The sequence below is a fragment of the Zalophus californianus genome, chromosome 7, assembly GCF_009762305.2.
Source record: "Zalophus californianus isolate mZalCal1 chromosome 7, mZalCal1.pri.v2, whole genome shotgun sequence".
NCBI classification, from domain to species: Eukaryota; Metazoa; Chordata; class Mammalia; order Carnivora; family Otariidae; genus Zalophus; species Zalophus californianus.
This window is the reverse complement of record NC_045601.1, coordinates 5,890,775-5,907,283: the sequence shown is the minus strand read 5'-3', so window position 1 is coordinate 5,907,283 and position 16,509 is coordinate 5,890,775. Positions and strand designations below refer to the sequence as shown.

At 40.0% G+C, this 16,509-nt stretch overlaps 1 protein-coding gene across 4 annotated transcripts in view; it reads left to right on the top strand.

The window, feature by feature from the left end:
* The window catches only part of PACRG (parkin coregulated), a 512,890-nt gene that overhangs the window by 312,463 nt on the left and 183,918 nt on the right, over window positions 1-16,509 (top strand). For 3 of the 4 annotated variants that reach the window (XM_027600838.1, XM_027600840.2, XM_027600839.1), the window contains exon 4: window positions 3,775-3,924. The exons of the other annotated variant lie outside the window; for it this stretch is intronic. In XM_027600838.1, the coding sequence (XP_027456639.1) occupies window positions 3,775-3,924 (150 nt within the window). The remainder of the gene's footprint in view (window positions 1-3,774; window positions 3,925-16,509) is intronic. 4 annotated transcript variants of the gene reach the window in all.

Below are 16,509 nucleotides of genomic sequence, written 5' to 3'. Positions count from 1 at the left end.
AATTTGTATATTATCTATTCATATTCCTTGCCCATTGTTTTTAACTTTATACTCTTTTTTATTATTGACATATAATGTCCTTGCCCATTTTTAAATTAGCAAACTCAATCTTATTGGTTTGTGATAGCTATTTGTATATCAAGGATATTAACATTTATAGCATATGTCAAAAATATTTTTTAGACTTTATTGTTTGCTTTTGCATTTTGTTTGGTGTTTCCAGTTTTAAAAGAAGTAGAAATATTTCCATTTTTCCTGATTCCCCAGTAGTGAATCATATCTAATAGTAGAAAATGTTCACACTTTGCAAAAATTATAGCAATAATGGATTTTATGTTTGTGAAAAATCATACATGTAACTTGTAACCATCTAAGATGAATAAGTTTTATCACTTTGACTTTAAATTATTTTTTTCCTTATTCTTCAGCAATTTCTATATATCTGGAAGCTTTATCTTGTTGATTATACTTGAAGGAAGTAAGCAGTACAATAGAAATCCAATTTTTCTGAATAGAAAGGTTCCGCTGGCTGATCTATAATGTCAGTAGATATCTCATGTCAGACCCTTTTCAAAATCTTAAATCTTGAGTTCAAAGTCCTCACTTATGTCTTGACAATAGCTTTCAGGCCTATCAAGACAAGAATAAACACATTTCTGCTCTTTCAAGCTACAGAATCATATTCTTTATATCTGTTAACATACCTTTTCAAAGGAAAAGAATTTTGTTTCCAAAAAAAAAAGCCCTTTTTTATTTAATTCCATTGGGATGGTAAGAACAAAAAGACTTCCAACTTAATGGTATATCTTAATTCCTCAAGAATGAGGAAGAAAAATAAAGGAACTGAAGTGGAAAGGGGCAATATAAAAAAAAAATCCCTCTTGGACGAAGTTCAGCGGCTTTTATAGTGCATACCCTGGCTTTATTTCACAGTGAGTACAGAGGTTTTAGATCTATTCCCTGGTCATTTAGGAGAGTCAGAGTTCCATTTTAGATGCCATTAAGAGTAATGGTTTACACATCTTACTTGTCAGTCATTGTCAATCCAATAACACTTATCACAAACATGTTAATTCAATCAAGGTTGCAGTAAAATGAAATAATTATTTCCTGATAGCTGTTATTACCATCCATGGTGAGAGAGATTGTTTATTTCCATGTGATCAATTATCTATACAGACAGGCATAAACCTAATCAACAAAAGTTTGATGTTATTATTACTCATAGATACAAAAACTTTACTCCTTAATCAATATATTCTATATGGCGAACTCTAACATTGATAGTAAATGAGCATATTCTAGGCTTATTGCAAGCATTGGTATGCATATTCTAAAAGAAGAAAACTGAGAAAGCCAATATTCTACAGCCATTATGGCTATGAAAATCTTTCCTGCAATTGTCAGATGGGCTCTACACAATGATAAAACTATTTAGAAAACTGTTTCTATGCTATCTGGAGTTTTGTTCCCACATTGCTAAGTAGAACTTTATCCCTATGAGCTGGAGTCAACCTTGCAGAAGGAGGACTCTTTTTATCCAAGAGGAGACAGCCTCTAGCATGCTGTTCCCTCTCCTGGAATACTCTTCACCTAAATAACCGCTACTCATCCCTCGAGTCTGTCCCTGTGTCTAGGAGCCTTCTTTACTCTCTCCACTGGGCTGGATGCCCCTTTAGATTTGCTGTTTAAATACCCTTTCTTATGAATATTTCAAACTTGTAGTATTTGTTCACTATTCATGGGTACTACTGCATAAACTGTCACACAGCTTTATGCAGTTCTGGACCCTAAACATGTTTAACTTCATTGGTAGACTTTTTGAAAGAGTGTTTACTGCCCATAATCCTCATAGCAACATTTCTGCTGGTTCCCAAGTCCTCATTTGTTAAACTGAGCTGGGTCAGGAGGCAGGGTTCAGTACTTGGCTACCTGAAAAAACAAAACATTTTGGATTGGATAAAACCAGAAAAAGAGCCCCCACTACTGTCTGTGAGATACTATACCTGCCCTTCGCCCTTTCTATCTTACCCCTGGCACTTTGCTTTTGAAAATCTTATTACTACAACTTTTAGGGTAAATTATAGCCTTCTATTTCTAGTTGTTTTCAGAATAGGGTATGGCCTGCAGTGTGTCTAAATGCTGTGGTAACGAGCCATCATACAATCGAAATTCCAGAGTTATGTTTAGATTGGTTCCCGGAGTTAAAGCTGAGCCATCTCCATTCACCACATTTGTGTTTACAGACGGTTCTCAACTTAAAATTGTTTGATTTAGGATTTTTCAACTTTAAGATGGTGTGAAAGCCAAATGCATTCAGTAGAAACTGAACTTTGAATTGTGAATTTCTTTCTGGGCTAGTGATATGCGGTAGAATATTCTCTCATGATGCTGGGAGGTGGCAATGAGCTGCAATTGCCAGTCAGCCATGCAATGATGAACAACTGATACACTCACGATTCTGTACCCATACAACCATTCTGGTTTTCACTTTCAGTAGAATATTCAATAGATATATGAGATACTCAACATTTTGACCCTGGAAGGCTGGGGATCTGGTTGTGTCATTGCTAATATGGGGAATATAGGAAAAATATAAAGTTTATGGATGAAACTTATCTTTGGAACACACTGAATTTGAGGTGCTAGAAGATCCTGGCTATTAGAAATGTGAGCTAGAGTTCAAAAATAATGTCAGGACTGCATCACATATATTGACCATGACGTCATCCCTTTTGGTAGCCTGGCTCCTTTTGTTCTTCCATAAATGACACATAGGTTAATCATAGCCAATCTTTTCTTTAGAAGATGGAACATCTTACAAATAAGAGCCTTTGACTTTCTTTTGGAATAGTCTGGGGCCATCAGTTTGTCACCACCTCTGACGTTCTATGATACATGCTTTATATAACCCTTCTATTTAAGTCTTGGAACTTTTAGTCATTTTAGAAAATAAATAATACATTCCCATGATTGAGGAAACTGAGACCATGTAGGGGAGTTGGCAAGTTCATACAGCCAATTACCAGCATTCTGGTCCCTAGTCCTCTGCTTTCCCCGCTGGAACGAATGGTACCTTCCAGACCCAGCAAGTGGGGGGACAACCAGTTTACTTACTGTTTCCATCCAATCTCTCTAGTGTAGCTTGTTACTGTGCATTTAGAATTGTTCTTTAAAACCATTTTGCATTCTTTGGGTCTCTTATTTACTGTTGATTCCTTTTAAAGTTCTGAGCTTTAAAACTGTTGCTTTTCTTTCCTGCTTTCTTGAGAGTCTAAATATAGTCGCTTCATGTTCACTTCTACCAAGAACCTTGTCATTGTTTGTTATAGCCTGTAGTTTCTTCTCACACACACCACACCCAGTTCTCCCTTCCCAAATAAATGTTTGTTTCGTGGTAATGGTTTTAAGGATCACATAGGTTGTTAACTGGAAAGGACTGTTGCATGGAAACTTATCTGTCGGCCTTCATGGGGCCCTTTTACCCCAGCGACGCTAACGGATCTTGTCCATCACCAGCATCTTCTGTGAAGGACGACGAGCGGCTTTCTTAGGGTTGGTAAGGGATGGGCACAAACTGGAAGAACAAATAATTAACAAACAAGATCTCATTTATAACATTAAAGGCTACCTGGCATCATTCAAAACTAGTAATAAAGGTTCATCCAGCTAACCTAATACAGTTCAGTTAAGTGTTCTACAAGTCGACTTCACCTTACCATCGTAGGAATTAATGCTTCTTATTTTCGGTTTGTTCCTTGTCCTACTTTGAAGATGCCTTGAACCTTCGAAACCGACAGGTCATCTGCGTCACTCTTAAAGTCCTCCAGCATCTGGTTGTGTCCGCTGAGATGGTGGGTGAAGCTTTGGTGCCCTATTACCGGCAAATCCTCCCCATCCTGAACATCTTTAAGAATATGAATGGTGAGTGATCCCAGGAGTCAAGTGTCTTTTAAGCCCTAAAAAAAGGGAGTGGTTTGAAGTGGAGTTAATTAGCAACATATTTAGGATTTATTATTGCTTATAAACCAAGATCCATTTGGAGATCTAAAAAGCATAACTCCCACTCTTCCCCTGCTACTCCCTAGAGAAACAGTAAAATTAACAATTTCATTTATTACTCCTCACACGTACAGCTTACTTACTCAGTACAGAAGCACTGAAGCAGTTCTATAATCTTCCAATAATTAAATTGTAAAGTTTTTTTAATAGTCTTTTGAATACATTAGTAAGTTTTGAGTTTGTCCTTTCTCTTGGTAGTAATTCTACCTTTAGAGAGTTTCTGTTAAAATTGCAGTTCTTATTAATTGATTTAAGATGAATTTTTAAAGCAATATTATTAAAATATGGCTTGGGGAGTTTTAATATATGTTCTCTCATTTCTAAAAAAAGAAAAATCGATAATTTGTAGCTATTTAGTTGATGGTGAGTGCTGATTATAAGTATATGGGTGCTGATGCATTTATTTGTTTTAATTATTCTATAAGCTTTGGAAGCACTGGTGAGCTCAGTTGAATATGCTTTACCCTAACAAAGGTACTAGCAAGTTGTGGTGATTTCTGGCAGGCAGTGGATGTATATTTGTTCCTTGGGAGTGTGATTTTCCTTTTATTCCTCTTGAAAAGATGGGATTCTAATTTTCTTTTATGTTTCTGACTTTAAATTTCCATACTTCTCATATGCACAGCATTAAATCAACATTTGAAATTAATTCCTGACAGTCATGTAAATAAGTTAGCAATCTAGTGGAACACTGCATGAAAATTTTGTGACATGATCTGCTCATGTACATACAAGAAAAAAAAATCAAACAAAAAAACAGTGTTCCTGCCACATACAACTCCTTTGTTTAGAATCACTATTTTTTTATATTATTCATAAATTGCTATTAAAAGTCTGGTTAATCAGGCAGACTATTCAGGAAATCACGGAATCCTCAGAAAGTCTTCAGCTGTCGTTCAAGAGTAGGGCCTACTTGTATACTGAATATTAAATATATTTAGTAAAAAGGATTTCACCTGGAGTTATGGGAGCTTAAGAATGCTCATAATGGAGTGAGTTAATATCCATTCCAAAATACCTGAATGGCAGAAGACTTAATGGGGACTTTGAGACAAGTTTCAGGAAACTAAAAAACTGGGTGTTACTAAGTGAATCTCCTATGATTTAATAAACTTACAACTTTAGTAACAGCATTTCTACTTTATGGAAAATACTTATTCGAGTATTTTTTTATTCAGACTTCCTATTTTTACTGTATAGCAGCATCAAATATCCATGGGATTATAGGACGACTCTATGCGTGCACATCGTTCAATTACGGTTCATTAAAGAAGCCCTAAGTTCGCCCCTCGTATCTAGCCTCCAGTTAACTGGAGAGAGACGTAGAGATGGCAGAGAGAAAGAGAACAGAGATAGGGAGATGACAGAGAGGGAGTTACTTAAAACCTGGAAAAATCAAGGAGAAGCCACCCCCAGAAAGTCTCAGTTGTAGCTAACGTTTTTCAAGTGTGTGATTAGTAAGGGTCTCTCCTCAATAATCCTCACGGAAGCCTATGGTAAATGTGGTATTGCTATGTCCGTGTTTTCATCGTAAAAGCTGTCTCTCTGGAACTCCTCTCATACATAAACATGTGCTTCTGTGCTTGACCGTCATGGACCATGAGCTCTAGCACACGTCTCCCCTCCCTCACTTGAGTACGAGCCGGTGGCTCCCACCGCCCTGGGCTAATGCTTTCGGTGTCCCACAGTAGAATCTGCAACTTGAATCTAAGCATCATTTTGTACCGTATAAAAGAAGAAAACCAGCGATGTTCAAAAGACAATTAGAATCTCCCTCATCCTCAAGGAAACCTGTAAAAAGAGTAAGTTCAGCCACCACAGAGAGAGAAATCACTAGATTATTAAACAAAAGCAGTTGGTTTTTACATCTTTCTCATACTTTTGGTTTAATTCTTTAACTCACAGATGTTCACATGCTTAACAAAAGAAGAAACTGGCTTTAGGAATATATCCCTGTTTAGATTTTATCAATGTGCGAATTTATAATTTATACCCTAGCCTTAATTGGTCCCAAAACAAGGTTAATTATTTTGGAACATTTCGAAATGCATGCACGAGGAATTCTACATTCAACTATTTTTCTGCTTAATACCTTTCTGACATTTGAGGGGGAAAAAATATTAGCTTCAGCTTCATTTTATACTTATCTTAGAAACCTGTCAGTACAACGCCAGAATGCAGTAAGCTGGATTTCCAGAGGGTCATATTACAAAATTGGAGCATTCTAGCTATAAAACTTAAAACTATCCTCCAAAGTGGCTATGTTTCCATAGATCAAATTCTACCAGAAGAAACATATCGCATAAGATTTCCAATTATGGTAGTGTTTTTACTACAGAAATAATTTAACTTTAATAGCAGTTTAATAAATCCTGTTTTGTAATTATAGATCGTCATAGTCACAGGCCATATATACTTTAAGCAGATGTCTTGAGTACCAGTTATATTTATAAAGAACATTATATTAGAAATGTATAGCATGTAACATTCGAAAAAATTCATCCTTAATTTCAATGTCTTTAAAACAATTCCACACGTTTCTAGGTTTCCCCTTTTCCCTGCTTAACTTTCACACAAATCAATGTCCTGTTAAATTGAGATTGAAACCTATTTCTTTCAAGCCCCACCACAAAATATTTGTTTAGAATGAGACCAGAGATAAGTGCCAGAAAGAAAAAATGAGAGAATAATCCTTCAAATGTAATGACTTTGTCCTCTGTCCGTGTTCCCTCCACGTGCAAGCTTTAGCTTCATTCCACTGCCTGCTCCTTTTCTGCAATTTCTGTCCTATTTTAATGTCAAATGGACTCTGTTGGAAATGAGCAGTGGGGCTGAGGAGATAAGAGCTGGACAAACGTTGAAGCAGGCACAGACTCCGAAGGGCCTTGGACTTGGAGTCTTCCCGGAGGACCGCAGGGAACCAAAGAGGGGGCAGGCAGGAGTGGGTAGCGTCGGCAGCCCTGACCTATGCCCCGATCTACGCCGCTATAGGTGGTCAAACTTAGAGCAAGCCCCACGAGATTATTCCTGCCTGGAGAGTAAGAGTGGCTTTGTGTTTCTCCTTATGTGTAATATTTTTTACAGGGTTTAATTAGGCTAAATTTTAAAAGTTATATAAACAACAGAAGTCTAAGATGAAAGTTGTAATGTGGAGTGGTGGAACATCTAGAGTCATATGCAAATCATGTAGCTTCTCTGAGCTTACATTGCTTTTAAATTCTTCTACATCATCTATACAACATAGAAGAGCATCCTTTTTGTACGGTTGATGTGACAATTCAAGATAATGTGTCCATAAGTTCTTCGTGTACAGCCTGGCCTTGACCGGGCGTTAAATGAGACAGCCATCTTTATCATAGGACATGATATACATGTATAATATTATATACATATAATATTATGATATTATATACAGATATTGCAATACTATATAAATTATTATATCACAACATGAATAGATGATTGAATGTATTGGGCCCCCTGTTGGGTAACTCATCCCTTTAGCCCTTCTGTGAGCCTATGAATGGGGTACAGATTCCTGGTTTTCAAGTGGGGGTGCCCTTTGCCTCAAAGGATTCATCTTGCCTCTGATTGCCATATGCCAGGTGGGTGACCAAATAAGTTTTTTTTTTTAATTTAATTTTATTATGTTATGTTAGTCACCATACAGTACATCATTAGTTTTTGATGTGGTGATCCACAATTCATTGTTTGCGTATAACACCCAGTGCTCCATGTAGTACGTGCCCTCCTTAATACCCATCACTGGGCTAACCCATCCCCCACCCCTCTAGAACCCTCAGTTTGTTTCTCAGAGTCCATAGTCTCTCATGGTTCATCTCTCCCTCCGATTCCCACCCCCCTTCATTTTTCCCTTCCTTCTCCTAATGTCCTCCATGCTATTCCTCATGTTCCACAAATAAGTGAAACATATGATAATTGACTTTCTCTGCTTGACTTATTTCATTTAGCATAATCTCCTCCAGTCCCATCCATGTGGATGTAAAAGTTGGGTATTCATCCTTTCTGATGGCTGGGTAATATTCCATTGTATGTATGGACCACATCTTCTTTATCCATTCATCTGTTGAAGGGCATCTCGGCTCTTTCCACATTTTGGCTATTGCGGACATTGCTGCTATGAACATCGGGGTGCATATGGCCCTTCTTTTCACTACATCTGTGCCTTTGGGCTAAATACCCAGTAGTGCAATTGCTGGGCCATAGGGTAGCTCTATTTTCAATTTTTTGAGGCACCTCCACACTGTTTTCCAAAGTGGCTGTACCAACTTGCATTCCCACCAACAGTGTAAGAGGGTTCCCCTTTCTCCACAACCTCTCCAACATTTGTTGTTTCTTGCCTTGTCCATTTTTGCCATTCTAACTGGTGTAAGGTGCTATCTAAATGTGGTTTTGATTTGAATTTCCCTGATGGCTAATGATGATGAAAACTTTTTCATGTGTCTGTTAGCCATTTGTATGTCTTCTTTGGAGAAGTATCTGTTCATGTCTTCTGCCCATTTTTTGACTTATTTGTTTTTTGGGTGTTGAGTTTGAGAAGTTCTTCATAGATTTTGGATACTAGCCCTAAAGACCCCAAATTGCCAAGGAAATGTTGAAAAAGAAAAACAAAGCTGGGGGCATCACGTTGCCCGATTTCAAGCTATATTACAAAGCAGTGATCACCAAGACAGCATGGTACTGGCACAAAAACAGACATAGAGACCAATGGAACAGAATAGAGAGCCCAGATATGGACCCTCAACTCTATGGTCAAATAATCTTCGACAAAGCAGGAAAAAATATGCAATGGAAAAAAGACAGTCTCTTCAATAAATGGTGCTGGGAAAATTGGACAGCCACATGCAGAAGAATGAAACTCGACCATTCTCTAAGACCATACACAAAGATAAACTCAGAATGGATGAAAGACCTCAGTGTGAGACAGGAATCCATCAAAATCCTAGAGGAGAACAAATGCAGTAACCTCTTTGACATCGGCCACAGCAACTTCTTTCAAGATACACCTCCAAAGGCTAGTGAAACAAAAGCAAAAATGAACGTTTGCGACTTCATCAAGATAAAAAGCTTCTGCACAGCAAAGGAAACAGTCAACAAAACAAAGAGGCAACCCACAGAATGGGAGAAGATATTTGCAAATGATACTACAGATAAAGTGACCAAATAAGTTAAGGACTCTGGGATTTATTCAAAGATAACTGGTTTTCAAGTCCATCTCTTCCTGGCATAATCTTTAAGCTGGAATATGTGACTGATGTTTTGGAGAAAGTCATATTTTAAAAAGAGAAGCCCGAGTGTGACCAACAAGGGACACCCGGATCACTATCCTCTTTGGAAGATCCGAAGTGTATCTAGGTTTGAGATTATTTTCCTTAATTCTAAACAATGAATTTTGGATATCTAAACCATGTGGTCTTTCCAATCACTGCTTTGGGGTGAAAGAGAAGGCAGAATTTCTACAATAGCAATTTCTTCTTTCTTGTATCCTTTCACAAATGTTATTAAAGGTTACAGAAAATTAAGACAATGGGAATATTCAATTTATAGCTTCCAGAGATGAAACTACAAAATTAATGGTGCAGTGTATTGCATTTGAGAAGCATAAAACAATAAATGGCATTAAAACATTTATAGGTAAAATATGGGACTCTGCCGGGAGATTAGAGCTCTCCAATCACCCTGTTTTCCGGAGGCAATCCTAATTTTGGTTCCTTTGTTTCCAACTGCACCAGGAGTCCTAAAATAGCTCAGAGACTCCAGGCATCAGCGATTCTAATAGTACCATAAGTTTATGTCATGGAACATGTGAAAATAGAGTAATGAAGTAACATTTGTTTATGTGGATGTGGAAATCAAACATGGCCCCTTGTGTGTAACTTTTCCTAGGATAGTTCGAGGATGTATGCCACTAGAGACTAATAAAAGCCTATGAAACAGGGATATAAAAACTGCAATTCAAGTTCAGACACATTAGAACATATAGATATGAGAATGCATTAAGTTTGTAAAATTTCAGAGTATTTGTACCAAGTCTTTGACCCTGAAGCTTAAGTAGTTTGAAAAAGCTAGAAACAATTGTTTTCCACTGGTAGTCATTTAAAACACTTCTAATGAAAACCTAGGTGTTCTCAGTCAACCTGATTCAAATTCTCCCAGATGTTTCTGAAAGGACCTATTCTCAATGGCCCTTTAAAATGTTGATGAACTTTTGGGAGCTGCTGTGTACCAAAAAAGTCTTTAGTGTTTTTGTCTCGTAATTGACTTGTATAAAGGTTATTTCACAGAGCCTTAGATTTAATTTTGGAATTAAGGTCTATTCCCCATGGGATTCTGTCCAATTTTGAGGATGACTTACATTTTAGAAATTTACTTCAAAGTTTCTTTGAAATCATTAGGTTTATTGGATGTGAAGCCACGTGAATGCCCTAAGTTTATTAAGGAACGTATTAGAACTACCACCTCCATCCCTGAATGGTAGATTCAGAATGAACATGTGTCTCTCTCATCTCTTCTGAGTTCTTCCTCCGCTCAGATTTTACTAGTTGCCCTAAGGAGAATCCTAGGTTCATAACAAAGCTGGTGGATACATAGCAGGTCTGCACCTGTCTCCAATTTACTCAACTCTCATAGCCCATTGTAAGTTCCACAGGTCAAAATGTTCATGTTGGGTGTTCTTTCTCCTGTGCAGACTATGGCACACCTAGAAGAATTCGGTGCTTCTCAGGTGTTTTGTGGGATTCCTACCCTAACCCAGTCTGCCTGACCACTACTTGTTTATTCAGTCCTGTCCTAAATAAGTAGCTTCACTATTTCATGAGGTAACCCATTCTCCTTCCAGAAAGAAAGGCATGCCCTACACTAAATTGAAACCTACAGCTAACATTCTGATTTACCTGTCTAATCTAAACCACACAGAACAGTGTCGGATCCCTTTCCCAAATAGCAGGCCTTTGAATAATTATATAAAACTTTCCTTCCCTCTCAATCTTAATTTCTCCAAGATCAAGGTCTCTTCTTCCAAGCGTTCTTTATAAGCTCAGCTTCCAAAATCTCGGGGGGTGGGGAGGGAGGACCCACAGATCTGTAAACACGGATGACTCTGCAGTAATCTGAGAACAGCCCCAGGGGACAGAGCATCCTGAGGAAAGTTAAGACTTGTTGAGGCCCCCCTCACGTGGTCAGCCTGTAAGATGGCCTTACCATTTGGAAGTCTACAAATGCTTACTGAATCCATTTCCTCTTCACTCAGACTGCTTCATTCAAGTTTTTCAAACCCAATTCACTTGTAAGAAAAAAAAGTCCATGTTGGGGGAAGGCACGTATTAGAAATTGCCTCTGTAATCTCTTCTCTGTACAACTCCCTGGTTGCATCTGCCAAGAGGGAAAAATTATTCTCCAAGTTGTCTATCTGTATCTAGAAACACATGAGCTGGCAGGGTGATGACCAAGGAAATCAGAATCCAGTTCTGAAGGCTGTGTATTAGTTTCTTAGGGCTACTGTAAGACATCTCCACACACAGGGAGCCTTCAACAACAGAAAGTAATTGTCTCATAGTTCTGGTGTCAGTAGGCCACGTTCACCAAATCTCTAGGGAAGAACCCACACCATGCCTGTCTCCTCGCTCCTGGTGCGCCTGGCAATCCTTGGCTTGGAGATGCACCACTCCAATCCCTGCCTCTATCCTCACATGACACTTTTCCCTGTGTGTCTGTCTCTGTGTCTCTTCTCTTTGGAAAAGCACACCAGTCCTTGTAAGGATTGGGTGAAGGAACCAGCCTACCCCCAGGATGACCTCATCTCAATGAATCACATCACAAGGACCCTATTTCCAAGTAAGGCCACAATTGGAGGTTCCAGAAAGGATGTGAATTTGGGACAACACTGTTCAACCCAGGACAGACTTGAATAACTCTCCCCCAGGATGCATGGAGATAAAATCCCATCCTTGATAAGTAAAACTAGAGGTTTTGTGTGCCTTTCACTCTCTCACATTGACATAACTGAAGGCAGACTCCTCCTTTCCACAACAGCAAATTCTACTCATTTTCCTTTCAACGGGATGGGTTTGCTGAATTAGGAAAGGAAGGGAATCTAGGTGAGCATGAGCAGAGGAGATGGCAAGGAATTGATTTTGTTTCCCTTCAGTGATGCTGCAAACTAAGCAAAGAGGGGAAGCAAATGCTTCCTCAGCTTGGGGTGCTGCCCTGGGTACCCAAGAATCCCCCAAGGGGGCTGCTGCCACCAGCCTTCCGGAGGGCCCTGGGGACCCACTCAGATTAGGGGACTGCATCACCTGCACCTGTTCTTGTCTCCATCCAAACAGCTGGGCAAGGGGGTCAGCCACTGTGTGCTTGAATGGGGTTTGGACCCCATAAGTTGGGGTTCCCCTTGTGGACAAGGACAGGTAGAACAATATGTGGAAAAACAACAAATGGGAGACAGTCTTTAAGAGCAAAGGCTCTGGCATCATGTTTCCCAGGTTTGCACTCTGGCTTGAGGTTAACCAGCTGTGCGACCTTTGATGGGTTATGTAACTACTCTGGGCCTCCATCTCCTTAATTAGGAAAGCAGTTTGTTTGGATAACTAGAGAGAGCTCGCTGACCTGCAGAAAGCTGCAAGGGGCCTCACTTTGGAGGGGTGTCAGTGGCATGAAGATGAGGGAAGGGAGGGTAGAACGTGAGCGAAGTTGCTTTGCAAATTAGCAGGCGGTAGGTAAATGTCACGGGCTGTGGGGAAAGCTGTGGTTTCGGGTCCTTCCAAGAAAACTAAGAGAAATCAATTAGAATTTCTTTTTAGAAGAGAATCGGAGGGAGACTCCCACTGTTCCACTCTTCCTCCTCCTGTTAGATGATTCTGGCTCCTTCTCTGGATTCTCCGGATTCCTCACATCATTTCAGGAGAGGGTTGAAATATTTATCTGTTCACGAGGCCTAATCTAGACGTTTCCCAAAAATGGCCAGCCCTAATGGACTATTGAGATCCCAGCCTTTTTCCAGAACAGACACTGCTTTCAGTTTGTAATCTGGAGTTTCTCTGTGTGAATCTTTCTGAATCTCAGTGTCTGAGTTGCATCCTGGGCATCCCAGGTTCACCTGTGTCAGCTACATCGTTCTAGTTTTTACTACAGCACCTCCCTCTAGCTCCCTGGGTAACTTCACCTCAATGGGTCAGATTGTCCGAAGAACACCGAATTGTAGACACATTCGTGGCCCAGGCGCATCACGATAGTCCCAGATTAATGGCAAACTTGGTGTTATCTAAAATGACCTGCATAGGTAAACCCAATTAATCATCTCTGAACTGCTGCAACAGGGCTGCTATTTTATGGAAAGAATGGCTTGAGACGGGTGCTGGCCATCTATGCCCCGCTGCCTGCTTGCCGAAATGGACCATGTGTCCTATACCCATGGTCTTGACCTTGAGTGACCACCCTAATCCCGGTCCAGGGACTCTCAGGAGATAGCACGTGTTTTTTCTCCAGAAGTGAACTCAAACATCGCATCTTCTAGAACCTTCTCTGATCTTGCTGTGACCAGCAGAAGGAATTGGTCTCTCTCCTCTAGGGCTTGCTAATGTCTCTCCTGATGTGTTAATTCTGTTTCCCGTGTCTATCTCTTCAACTAGCCTGGCTGGGAGGACCCAGAGGCAGGGAGAGGGTGGGGACAGCTGGCTGTTGGCTCAACCTGTCTGCCAAACCATGTGTGAAATTTGTGTTTTGTCCCCCTTACACCCACCCATGAGGTACTCCAAAATGGATCAACATACAGAATGATTTGATTCCAGCTGGTTCCCAGTCTTTGGCCAGTACATCTCCACTGCAGGCTGGAAACTGGCACATTTCTGAATAGGAGATTTCCACCAATTCAGCTAAGGCCTTTAAGATATGCCTAGAAAATCTGTATAATATGCTTTAATGTATTTAAAAGCTCAAGATGGGCCCCAAATGAGCAAGCATGCAAATATTCGCCCAAGAGAAAACAGTGTTCTTTTCTATTTTTGCAACAGAAAGTTTTACTTAATGTAGGCAAGAAAGCACATAGTGATTTCTAAAGCTTTAATTTAAGGAGGCTCCTGTATTGGGCCAGATCATAATTTGTACTTTTTAAGTCACCTAAAATATCATCTATGGATTTGTAGATAATTAATATCTCATTCTCATTTTCCTTTATATGCAAATCTTTCATGAGCACCAGCAAATGACTTTTTAGAGGTCTCTATGTGGACATTGCAGAGAAAATAAGCATGTCACCAGTATAACTGTTATGTTGAATAGTCACTATTCGTGACATAATTAAAAGGCAAGTTTAAAAGGGACCTGGAGACAAAAAATAAGCTTTATTCAGTTAGGGAGTCTTTCCCTGACTACATAAAGCTTAACAGGGGCCTTAATTGTTCTACTCAGAAGACGAAAGGCACTTGGTGTCACACAACTCCAGTACTTAGAGTCCCTTCTTGAACAGATTGATCACAACTTGCCCTCAGATGTTCTCCCCTCCCCCAGCTCAGATCTGTTCTGTGCTGGAAGCTTGTGGAACACAGGAGTGCACTGGACCGTCCCCTCCATTTCTCTGCCTCGTGCGTTGTCATCCCCTGACAACTTTGTCTACTGAGGTTGTGTCCCCTACGTTGTCACGATGGGGCACACCGATGGTGAGGAGAGGGACAGTTCTTGCAGCTAATGCTACCCTGAGCTGGCACCACACTTACTCCCTGGGCCTGGAGGTGGTAAGGCTCATTGTCTCCTGGGAAACATGGCTGACAGATCTTCAGTGATCCTTGCTCTGGGCAGTTGCTCTCCATCCTGGAGATTCTCCTTCCTTCACCCTGAGCCCGCCTCCTCCCTCAGAGACGGTGAGTCTCCTGCACTCACCTCAGCTTCTTGTGCCCAGAATTCCTCTGTTCTTCTAGGAAGCCCCGTCACACAGGGTGGAAATGACCCTCAGAAGCCCTCCCTCCCAGGGGAAAAATGTACTCGCCCATCCTGGGCACTGAAAACTCTGGGAGTGCAAGCCCAGGCTCCCAGTCCTGCTGTCCAGGCTCCATTGGATTCTCGGCCATGACAAAGCCCCAAGACTTCATTTTGTCCCACTGCTTGGGAACATGTTCAGGGCTCTTCAGGTGGTTCTACCAGCCAGTTGGGATTGGAAGCAGAGCACAGAGGTAACGCCCTTCAAAGAAATCTCTTCATTGTCTTCTCACCACATATGGGCTCTCTTCAGAAGCCTTCCTCTGTCCAGCTAGGGAACTGGTCTCCGAAACTCCCATAGGCATGCTGCTGACCAGGTGCCTCTGCAGGTCACACAAGTTGGGAGCCCCATTTCAGCTCCCTGTTGCACCTGTTTTGGCTTATTTGAGCCAAACACAAAACCTTTTGTAGGAGGAATTTTCCACTTAGTGTGAAATCAGCTTTCTGTTCTTATTGTCTTCCTCAAAAATCTATATTTTTCACATTGACAGGATGGAATGTATATAGCTCAGCATAAGCTTAACCATCAATGAGGAAGGATTGGAAAATATAATGGACATATTTCCTTAGAAAAACTCCAAATAGTATTGATATTTCTTTGCTTGCCTACTTTCTGTATTATATTCTCATGTGCATCCTGAATTAATGTTCCAAGTAATAAAAGGAAAAGTAATGATGGCAATGTTTTTATGACTAAGTTCTATTCAGATCCTTCCAAGATCAATTTACCTTTTTCCCCCTTTAAATACTGTACATGTAACTGAGCTTTCTGTGAGCCTATTTATATCCATTTTGAGATGGCAGTTAGCAGAAAATGACTCTCCATTCAGTGACTTTGAGAGTTTGCATACCTGTTACAACCCTGCTTCCGCTTCCCCCAAATAACCCCTGCATTTATCTTAAAAACTAAAACCTAAAACTAACTAAACTAAAAAGCTAATCTTTTAAGCTTTGTTTTACCTTTAGCTAAGTTGGATATTTATATTTATTTATACACATAAAGGTTTTGGGGAGTTTGTATTTCTTCTAACAGAAATCAATGAATATGCTATACTTTTGTATGTGGGTGTGTTTATTTATTATAAATATGGTAAACAACCACCTAATCAGATGGCTGAGATGTAGGTCTGTCTAGAAGCAGTGGAATATATGATATTCTTTCAAAGTTTCTTAAAATTCTGTAAGTATAGAATGATGATATTCAATGAGAAGTCGTAGAATATTTAGCGTGTGATGCCAGGTCCATCAAAACCTGCCGACGTGCCCACCTTTATTTATACACCTGCCACGCTTTCTGTTAATGCCGTGGAGTACTGGGCCTTCTTGCCCTCACCTTAGGGCTGGTTTCACTACCTCCAGGAAAACAAATGCACTAGGCTAGCTCAAAAAGCCATAGAGAGCAATGTGGTTTTTACCAGCTATTTGGGCGATGCCAAAGAGAAAACCACATAGTACATT